The sequence below is a fragment of the Coturnix japonica genome, unplaced genomic scaffold (assembly GCF_054131305.1).
Source record: "Coturnix japonica strain WE unplaced genomic scaffold, WE-NBRP24 Scf039, whole genome shotgun sequence".
NCBI lineage: Eukaryota > Metazoa > Chordata > Aves > Galliformes > Phasianidae > Coturnix > Coturnix japonica.
Genome location: NW_028188942.1, coordinates 2063451 through 2074729, shown reverse-complemented (window position 1 = coordinate 2074729; position 11279 = coordinate 2063451). Strand labels below are relative to the sequence as shown.

The following is an 11279-nucleotide window of genomic DNA, read 5'->3' as shown; positions in this document are numbered from 1 at the left end:
ACATCTCTCAGTTTTTAGTACACTGTGCATTACAATGGAAACAAGTCTTCACCTACAACTTGGAAGCTAAAGACACGTCTGACAAAACAGACTGCACAAAAATGATGGATAATTAACAGAGCAAATTGCTCTTTCAAAAACTTAGTAATAGAAAGAGATCTCTGAAGCTGCTGTTCTGTAGAGCCCCAAAGCAGTCGCTTGAGGCAGTTCAGGATTAGCCAGAGACAAACCAGCCAGCTGTGTGAACTGAGACCAATTGCACTTTTCCAGTCTGTGGCCACTGACAGCTTCTGAGAGCTACCAAGCAATGCAACCTAGCAGAATTCAGAAGGGAAACCAAGAGAGCCTACCTGAGCTCAACTGCCTTTCAATGCTTTGTGCAGAGGGAAGGGAAAGAGGGGAAAACAAACACCGCTCTACATCCCTCTGAGCCAATAGACACTTTGCCCTGGATTAGCTCTGGTGCTGCATAAGCTGGGCTTCCACAGCATGTGTTCAGGCAGTAATCAAGGCCTCCCTGGAAGAACACAAAAAAGAGAGAGAAACGTTTGCTTTAACAGAGTTTATGTCTTCTGGTCATAACACTTCAGAAGCCTCAGAGGCTTCTTCTCCTCTGTATATTTTCATTCATCTTAGATTTTGCTTTCATTCAATGTGACCTCACTAAGCAAATATTGTCTAAGACCATGAGCATCACATGAATGTGCAGATCTCAAGCTGCTCACTTATCTAGTACCCTTGGCATGATGCTTTATTTTCCTCAGCTGATCATCTAGATTGTGCCTGTTGATTGTGCAACAACAGCCTGTTGGTCTCAATTACCTGTGAGAGGCTCTAACTTTGGCCAGGAAAAATCATTTGAGGACAAGTAATTCTCTTGGAATCAGTAAGGCAGTCTTCCCATTCTTTCTTACCAGCACCCATCTTACATGTTAATAAAGGCTTCTGGAAATCAGTTTGAAGATCAAGAAACAATTCAGTTCAAGCATATGCAATCACAGGATTTGTACGTCACCTGCAAAAGTCATTTTATTCTATCCACAATCTCATCCTACATGCAGTTCCTTAGAGGGTTCCTTAGGCACACCAACCCCATGCTCCTATTACAGACCCTTGCATAACACAGGTGATATACCTACAAGATTATCTACAGCTTAGACTATGAAAACAGGGAGTCTAGCTAGAGAAAATTATCTACCTGTGCTTCTGAGCAATCTGTTAACCACTCTCATACAGTTCAGGCCAATCCAAACAAGATGCAATGACATGTCAGCCACAAAAACAGCTTGATTTTAGGGTGTTTGTTTGGACAAGCCCCTGTTGCATACGGTGGTCAAACATGCATTACTTGGGGGCACACTGTATTTGATTTAACACATCCTCTTACCTGTGGCTTTGCACAGAGTCCAAAGTCTATCAGCTTCAAATTGTCAATCAGCAGATTTTCCCGGTGGATGAGAAAGCAGTCAGGAATGATTTCCACCCAAGTGCCCAAGGAAACATCTTTTCTCTTCTTTTATTTCCTGCTGTAGACAGTGGTTCCCAGTCTACTCAAAGCTCGCTCGCTCTCGCTGTCTCAGAGATCTTCACTGACTGCTGGCAAGTTCCCATCTTCCAATATCCCAGGTGGGAAATACTAGCTTGTATCTGTTGGAAAGGACCTGGGGACTAGGAGGACAAGTGGTGAGAGACCACAGGCTGAATGCAAGCCAGCAGTGTGCTCTGACAGAAAAGAAGTACAACAAGATCATCAGCTGCATTAAAAAGCAGCACAACCAGACCAGGACAAGTCATTCCTGCTTCAACACTCATTGCACCACATCTACAATACTGTATCTGGTTTTTGGCCAGGAAGGATAACAACCTGAAACAAACTCTGAAGCAAGTTCTATGGATGACCTCCAGCCTGTGCAGGGGGCTGAAGCTCCCACTCAGAGAAGAGAAGCTGGGGAGAATGATCTTTGTTCAGGGTGCCTTCCAGTAGCCTTAGATAGAGGGATTTCATAAGATGCCTAGGAAAATGCTCGTGCTGTAATGATTTGCTTTACTCCGAGATACCAGCAGCTTACAAAATGCAAAGCTCTAACCTACTGGTGAGGAAATATTCAAGCCTTCCAGTACCTAACCTGTGCTTCAAGTCTTCAGTGACAGAAAATCCATTGGATGGGGCCAGAGGAATGCATCTCACCCCACACCCTCTGTATAGCCACCATTTGTTTAAAGGATCCCTCTTCCTTGAGGCACAAAACTAGAGCAGGTTACACAACAGACTGACACCACAAGGGCTTCTCTCGAGATACAAACTGCAGCAAAGAGCATCACAAAAATGTGAAACCAACACTCAGATCAGATCTGTGTCTCTGCTCTGCTCATTAGGAGCATCATGTTTTACTCCCCTTTCAGAGGAAGATACTTCTTCAAGGATAACAAAATCCAGCTCAGCTACAGAACATAGTACCAAATAGCAATAATTATCTCACATTTCCTGTAGGGAAAGAATCCTAAGCACAAGATAATGAAGGATGTCTGAGCTTCAGCTGGGACTGAATTATCTTCTTCAGTGTCTGATACAATACAACGTTTTCATTCTAGAGAAACAATGGAGATAGCGCAGTGATGCTTACAGTTGCTGCCAGGCAGCGTTGTACAGAGCCACAGTCAATCTCAGCTGAGAGCCCAAGGAAGTGAGAAGGAACAGAACTAGGACAGCTGACTTAAACTGGCCAAAGGATATTCCATACTATATGACATATTGTGGAAGGAGTTTTGAAGGGGGTATAACTTCATGTAAATCTCTTCCACTACTAGGAGGCTAACTGGACACTGATTGGTAGGTGGTGAGCAATTGCTTTGGCATTCATCATAACTCTGAGGGAAGAAAAGACACATTGCTGACACATTGCAGCCCCACATCCCCCTCTGCCCCCCCACAGCCCCACACCCCCCTGTCCTCCCCGCACTCCCCATCAGCCCATCCCACCTCAGTGCTGCCTCTGTCTCTTCTCTCCTCTCCCCGTCCCAGCGCCGGCCTCCCCCGGCCTCCCATTGGGCAGCGGCAGCTCCGCCGGCTCCGATTGGCTGAGCCGCAGTGCGCGGGAGTGGCCGTTGTGGGGGGGGCAGAGGGGGGTGTGGGGCTGTGGGGGGGCAGAGGGGGATGTGGGGCTGCAATGTGTCAGCGTCAGGAGCACAGGTGAAGGCAGCTGAGCTGTGTGAGCAGTTGTGTTTGAGTCTGGCTGCAGCTCTCTTAGACCCCACTGAAGGGCTGAGTGCCACTGGGAAAGGATCTCTGTGTGGAGATTGCTTCTACTAGAGGTAGTTCTATCAGACTGTTCTATAGAGCTGTGCAGGGGCTGTAAAAGGAGCTGAGGGGGACTGTAGGGGGGATATGGGGCTGTGGTGGGCCATAGGAGGACTAGGGGCTCTAGGGGGCTCTGAGGGTGTGTAGGGGTTGTGGGGAGCAATTGGAGGATATGGGCAGGTATGGGGCTTTAAGGGGTGGTGTATGGAGAGATAGAGGGTTGTGGGGGCCTTAGGGTGATATGGGGCTACTGGGGGCTGTCGGGGACTGTGGGGAGGAATATGAAGTTGTAGCAGATTGTGGGGGTGTAGGTGTGGTATATATATGTACATCTATGGGAATATACATATGAAAAAGATAGATCCATGTGTGTTCTGGGCTGCACTGAAAAAGGGGTGGCCAGCAGGAGAGGGAGGTGATTGTCCCCTCCTGCTCAGCTCTTGTGAGGCCCTATTTGCAGCACTGTGTCCAGGCCTGGGAAGGATGTGGAGCTGTTGGGGTGGGTCCAAAGGAGGGCCACTGTGATGATCAGACGGAAATTTGGGTGAAGCTGCCTGATTTTATGAAGCTATTCCTGTTATTTTCTTGGTGCTGTGTTTCCCAAATGAGTGGTTTCTGGCTGTGCTGCAGCACCAGTCTGCATGTGAACATCAACTCTATTCACCATCTGGGAAGATCACGACTTCCCTTCTCCCACCAGCACCACTGAATTACAGTTACTCTAAGGAATCCTTAAAGAAAGGGTTTATAGCTGTCATGTTATCTGAAGTGCTTGGGGCATTCTGATGCTATTAAGCTCTATGTATTAACAAGTTCAAAAAGAAAAGGTAGGCATCTGATTGTTGTGCCAGTTTCTAAGTGATTTGGAAAGCTGTACCACCCAACCACTCCTTCTATTTGATGGAGGTAAAAGCTCAGTTTAATTTCTGACTGCTGTTTAAATTCTGGAGCTCAAGCTGGTTCCTGGAGCAGAAAAAGCTCGGTAGCTGTCCCTCCTAAAAGCAGGCACCTCTGAGCAAAATATGACATCTCAATTTCTGATGGTAAGGTCAGGAGATCTGATTCCATCGTCTAGCTTTTGGCTTCATGCTATGTTAGTGGGACCTTTGGCATCCAGCACTGACTAACAGCAACTGACAGGCTGGTAACAGTGCACATCAAAGCAGTTATGTGTCAGGATGGGTCAGGAAAATTGGATGGCATTGAGATTTCCTGTCTTTGCTCTTTGCAGATCTAACTAGCTGCTGGAAGAATACTGTACGCCATGTTCACACCATTTTCAATGAGCTGGATGAGTCTGTTGTTGGCATTTTAATGCAATTGACCAGGCAGGCAATATGTATGGAGTATTTGGCTCTCTCTACAGTAATGAATATTTCAGTGTCTTCAACGTGTGGCTCATTGCTTCCATTTCAGGCTGCCCAGAGAAGCTGTGGATGCCTGTCCTTGGTGTTGAAGGCGAGGTTGGATGGGTGATGGGCAGCCTGAGCTGGTTAGTGGGCAGCCAGCCCATGGCAGGGTGTTTAGAACTGGATGATCTTGAAGGTTTCTTCCAACCCAAGCCCTCCCGTGATCCTATGATTCTGTGATTTCATTCAGGTTTATTGAGATGAGATGAGTTCTCCTAAATGCGCTGTTCTCCATATGATTATAATTGGAGTCTTAAATTATAATTGGGTGACTTAAAGCAGACAGCATACCTTCTGATGGCCAAAATGAAATGAAATCAATCCTTTACTGTGTCAGTAGTCTGTAACTAGAGCCCATCAGGTAATTCCCAGCCTCCTGCCTGTATCAGTGGCTGCACACAGTGAAAAAGTCTGATGGGAATTTAACCTCTAAAATTTTCAGAAGCAACCAGAGGGTGAATATATTCACTATGCAAATACCTGCAGGAATAAGCTTGTCATGTATGTCCTCAGGTAGCACAGTAGTTAATGGTGGGACTCAGTAGGTCATGCTGAAAGTTGAGTCTGCTGATCTTGAAGGTCTTTTCCAGCTTACATGACCTTATGCTAATATTTCTGTATTTCTTTCTGTTCAGCTCCCAGAAAACCTCCCACCCAGCCCCCAGTTGACTCCGTGGTGAAAAATAAAACAGAAACCTCAGTGACGCTGGCATGTTCCCCTCCGAAGATGCAACCCCCATTCCAATCGATGGCTACATTGTGGAACGCAAGAAACTAACTGGCTTCACCTGGGTGAGGTGCCACGAGTCTCATGTCCCCGTCCCAGAGTTCATGGTGAGCAATCTGTCTGAAGAGGCTGATGATCAGTTCCGAGTGTCTGCAGTCAATGCGCATGGACAGAGCCCGTCTCTGGAATTCCCAGGGAGCGTGCACCTTGGTAAGCACAAAAGCCCCAATGGAAATGGGTCAGTGTGAGCTGAGCAGCTGTGTTGGTTCCCTAAAGTTGTTTTCTTTGACTTGAAGGATAGTAGTGCATTAACACACCAAAGGCTTTCCCTTATTCCTAGTTCTCCTATCTCCTATCAACCTCCAGCTACCACTAAAGTGATACAAGTTATGTTTCTGTGACAGAGACATGAATATTATTATCTTTTGATATCTCACATGTGCAAGAGGCAGAACTTTCTGTAACAGATTTGAAGCATAGAAGTGCTTCTTCCAGCACTCATGCAAAGGGTGAAGTAGAAATGTACCTATGATTTAATCTTCCATCTCTAAATGAGATCCCAGACTTGCATCTAAAGAGCATTAAGACAAACGTTGTTCTTCCTCAGAACCAGTCCTGGCTGTGAAATCCCCACTAACAACTGGTGAAGCTGTACCTGGAAGGAATGCCATGTTTACTATTGACCTTACAACAACGTGTTGCGGCACTTGGTACATCAATGGTAAAGTCTTACAGGAAAGCGAGACCTGCATCATCAAGAGAACCCAAACTACTCACAGCCTAATCATAAAGAACATCACCAAGAACGATGGTGGAGCAGAAGTGAAATTTGTTGCCAAAAATGTTGATGTCAGCACCAAGATGAAAGTGAGAGGTATTTGCTTTGATCCTTCTCCTTCCCTCTTACAGTCAAGGCATAGTTGCTGTGATCTGTTGATTAGAACTGGGGCTGCAGGCATTCACTGACTGTACCAAATACCTGAAATTGCATCCCATGGACTGACGTGAGTCCTGGTAATGACCTAAACATGATAGCACAGAGTGTAGGGTAAGCCAATCTACCCAGCTGCTTGGTATCTGAACCAGATTGCTTCATGCCAGCTGATGAATGTCTGCAGTTCACAGCTATTGGCCAGTGCATTCAGTCACCAGGTTTACCACTGCATCACCATAGAGCAGTACTTTCAGCTCCAGGTTCAGACAGCCTTTCTGATTGCACTGGAATAGTTTAGAAGTAGGGGAGCAATCATTCCAATAATATCAATCAGCGTTGCATGACCAAATATAACAAATAAACATTCGTGATGGGAGGAGCTGTTTGTCACTGGGTGGAAACCTCTGCAGAAGCATGTTTAGAGCATTCTTAATCAGTAGAAGGAGATGTTTGGTTGATTTTTACTTAGTAAATCTAGCAAGAAGACCAAATGAAATATCTTGAATTGCTCAGCACTGACATGTAGAAGAGACCTGTGATGAGTCACAGGGATGTTTACTTAGCTGTCATTCCATGATGGGCTTTTTCTTACACAGATGTAGGGAGAAACTGAACTTTCCCACGCAGGTCTCTGTTTTGCTGCAGGGTTTAGGTCTGATCTCTGAGATCCACACGCTGGGCCTTGATTGCAATAAATGAGAGCCCTTTGTTTGCTCCAGTGGAAGACTTTCCATTTCTGCAGTACCCTCTGCAGAAGACACAAATGCAAATGCACCTTCTTCCCAGCAACAATTGCCTTGTTCTTTTTTACACTGAGTATGCATGAGGCTCTTCATCATATTCTTCTGGCTTGTCACCCTTGTTGATCCATGGAGAAACAACAAAGCCCTAGAGTAGTGTATGCACTTTGGCATTGGAGAGCTTACTTAATTGCTTCTTCTCAATGAACAAACTCCAGAGAGGCATGGAGACAGCTCCAAACAGAATTGAATAACGGGACTAAACTTATGGAGAGCAGAACTTCCTGCCAAGGCTTGTCAGCTAGTCTTAATTTTGCTTTTCTTCTCCCTCTTTGTCACGTTAGCATAATATTTCATACTGGCAGGTCTGCCCTCAGAATTAACTGGCACAGGCTACCCAGGGAGGTGGTGGGATCCCTGGAGGTGTTCAGGAACTGTGGAGATGTGGCCCTGATGGATGTTATCAGGGAGCATGGTGGGGTGGGTTGGGGTTGGAATCAAAGGAGGACCCCTATGTATTTCAGCAGGAAGCACTACTGGTAATAAGACTTTTGGAGCAAATCCTGGTAGGGCCACGCTCAGCTGGTCCAGTCCGGGGGCTGTTCCTTCTTCCTGCAGTATCTGCAGTGATAACCAGCAGCTGCTTTTGTGTGGCTGGGCTCACATCCAGCAGTGGTGAGGTGACTACAATTATTCCACTGTGTGTTAATAGAGGCCAGTTTCATCATCTAACTTTTGCGCTCCAATTAACTTCCATAAAGGAATTCTGTTTTTCTTTTCAGTCCTAAGTGTTGTCTCCATCTTTTAGGCTCGATTTGTTTTCCAGGGGGTTACAATGCAGTAATAGAACACCCTCCATTTATTTCCTTCTAGTTTGCTTGTTCCAATTCTTTCCGCAGTTTTCCGAGTTTAGACATTTTCTTTAAGCCCTGGGCTTCTTCCTTTGGCTCTGTCCCCTGTACAGTGTATGTCTTTCAACTTGTGGAGATAAGGTAATCTGGTACGTGGTTTATAAAAGCTGCCAATTTGCCAGCTTCTGAATTAGAATCTAGCAATTAGAACTAGGATTAAATGTGTATGTTTGGCCTTATGATAAATGAATGCCTCATGGTCAGCAATGTCCCTGCAGTTCTTTACCATCGTACATATTTTGTGTGCCCATATTTTGTTTCAGCACTGGCAGACTTCATAAACAAAGAGACAACTGGAGTCACGACTTGAGCCCTGACATCTGGGCTTCATTCTTCTAGTTCATGAATTGCCTCAGCACTTACATCATCTTTAAACCTATGACTGAAATGGTCCTAAGTTCTTAGCATGGGAATCCAGTCTCCTCTTTTGACAAATTAAACTCCACATTTAAAGAGTTGAGTGTCTCCTGCTGTACCCGAAGGACGTTGTGATCTTTGAGGTGTCTCCCTGAGGTGCTGTAAGCACAGCCATTAGCTCATAGTGCAAGTAAAGCACTTTCAGGTCAAGCCTGGAGGAGTAATGCTTGTCACTGACATGTTCCTGTTCAGGGTGGAGCTGGAGGATAAAATAACACAAGAAATTGTCATTGAAAGTCAATATCTGTGAAATTCAACTGGCTGCATTCACAGAACCTGGCGTTAAGATCTGGTTTCTGGTTTCTATCTTGAACCTCTTTTCCATAACCCAGTCCTCATTTATGAACTGAAGCTGTACTGAAAGCCTTTTGCTGTGTATGCTCATGCTGCAGTGCAGCGCTTGTGACCTTTAACAGCACATTCACATTCCTCTGATCACAGGCTCCTTAAGGTTGATTAATACCCTCTAGTCCAACTGCTCACCCATCACCACCATTATGCTCACCATCAGCAGGCTAAAAACTCAGCAGAGATGATAGATCAAGCACAACACTGGATTTGGGATGGCTAGAGATTCCTAAGATATTGAAGGGTTGCTTGCAGGTGGTGTTGGCTCAGGTATTCACCCTGCATCCCACCTCCCGTTCTGTTTGGTTGAGAATCATGCATTCTGCAATTTCACTTTGTAATTCAAAGCCCCTTTCTTTATCTGTTGAAAAACTGATCTAAAACAAGCCAAGAAGACTCCGTTGGAACTGGTGGATGCAGAACAAAGGCATCCCAAAAGGACAAGTTGCACTGTTTGATGAACATTATTGGATGAGAGTTAAGCTAAGATTTAAAAAGTTCTGGGGCTGTCTCTGAGCATCAAATCCAGAGGAAGCCTGCATGATTCCCTGAGAATGGATACCTCCTACTTTGGTGTAGGGTGAAGGGAACACTAGCAGTAACTCCTATCACAAAATGTCACGTGGCTCAGACAAAAATGCCATCAAGAGGGGGCTTAATTAGGAGCAACAAATGGTCTCAAGATGGTCTTAGGGCAGGGAAGTAATCTATCTATGTGATACTGATTGATGCTATTAGTTCTTAACAGCTTGACTCTAGAGGGGCTGTTCTTCTTTGGTCACCTAGTTTTAAAAGAATAGATGGCTCCTGTCTATTACAATTTTTAATACATTATTTGTTCACTGATGCCATAAATGTGCCTGGCATAGCAATTGGCCTTGGTATATCCAGTGACTGAAAGCAACAGTTGTTGCTGTAAGAAATGCAATACTAAGCTTGGTCTGCCTGTAGCTGACAGCCATCAGCTTGCTCCTCAGGCAGGTTCTGTCTGGATGGAATGAAGGGCATGAAATACTGATGTGCTTATCAAACGCTGCTTGTTAGCTTAGAGACAAGGTGTTGAATAGGTTTGTTCATGCATTGAAAACACGTTACTTATCTGCCTTCATTTTAGCTTCAGAAGAACGTGTGCAGAATACAGAATTGATTAAAAGAAATAAGAACTGTCTGCATAGAACTTACTCTTTCCTTACACAGGAGAATCAAGGACACGTTTGTATGTGAGTATCTCCAGAGGTGAAACTCCATCACCCAAATGTAATGAGCAGAGACATTACAATCAGTTCTAACTGTATCTTCATGCTGTGCTGAATAAGCCTGAGTCAGGATGTAAACCACTTTCTCTTTTTTTCTTCAGATGAAGCCATTAATGTTGTCAACAAGCCCAAAATGACTCCAGAAATATCAGTCAGTCCTTCTGAAGACCTGGAGCTGGTGTGTGAGGTGTCAGCTGCAAGCGGAGCTGTTGTATGGAAGAAAGATCAAACAGAGGTGAAGCAGGACCAGAAGACAACCATCATCTCCCAGGGGACGCACCGCAACCTCATGGTCAAAAATGTGACCCTGAAAGACCAAGGGAGCTACAGCTGTGAAACAAAAGATGACAAAGCAACATTCCAAGTGAAAGTCAGAGGTGAGAAAATGCTTGGAATCCCAGAGATAAAGGAACGCTTCATTTGGTGTGTCTTGCATTTGGAGGATCAACTGACAGCCTCTCTGGTGCAAAACATTTTGGCTATAGGACTTTCTCTGTCATCTAGTCTCATAGCAACACTTTTCTACATGTGCTTTTCCATCCAGGAATGAATTACTGCAACAAACCATAGGCAAGGAGGGTAACTTGTGCAGCTCTTGTAGTCATCTGGTGTCTGCAGGGTTACAGTGCAAGAGCACACCAGGCATGCAAGGAGTGAGAAAAGGGGAGGTGTTTGAAGAGATCTGGTTACAAAATTTGAGTGACACAATTAGGTGGAAAATGCCAATAATCAGACTCATAAATGGCCTGGGTTGCAAAGGCCCACAGTGCTCATCCAGTTCCAACCCCCTTCTTTCTATGTGCAGGGTTGTCAACCAGCAGCCCAGGCTGCCCAGAACCACATCCAGCCTGGCCTTGAATGCCTGCAGGGATGGAGCATCCACAGTCTCCTTGGGCAACCTGTTCTAGAGGGCCGTTCCCTTCTGATTTACTGGAAATGTAGAGAGACATCAGAAGAAAAAAAGATAAGATAGGAGGTTCAGCAGTGCATGCAGGTATTCTAAATCTCATGTCCAAATCTGCTATCAGACTGCAAAATGTTTAGCTTTGTGATATGATGTGATATGATATGATATGATATGATATGATATGATATGATATGATATAATATGATATGATATGATATGATATGATATGATATGATATGAAATGATATGAAATGATATGCCTATCATTTCCCAAGGCAAAATAGAGGGAAAAGTGTTTTCCTGTCATAATGAGGCATCACGATGCTCCCTGT

The 11279-nt window shown here is 44.9% G+C and overlaps 1 protein-coding gene across 2 annotated transcripts; it reads left to right on the top strand.

Moving 5' to 3' along the window:
- The first annotated feature begins 10147 nt into the window (after positions 1-10147).
- LOC146753199 (obscurin-like protein 1) lies at positions 10148-11020 on the top strand. Of its 2 annotated transcripts, none has more exons than XR_014940137.1 (2): positions 10148-10417; positions 10846-11020. XR_014940137.1 is itself a non-coding variant. In XM_085530768.1 (2 exons), exons 1-2 carry the CDS (start codon positions 10174-10176, stop codon positions 10608-10610), a joined length of 270 nt encoding a protein of 89 aa, XP_085386894.1. In that variant the 5' UTR covers positions 10148-10173; the 3' UTR covers positions 10611-10717. The 2 variants fall into 2 exon arrangements, 1 of the variants encoding a protein (XP_085386894.1); XM_085530768.1 differs by lacking the exon at positions 10846-11020 and adding an exon at positions 10585-10717.
- Positions 11021-11279: the final 259 nt, after the last annotated feature.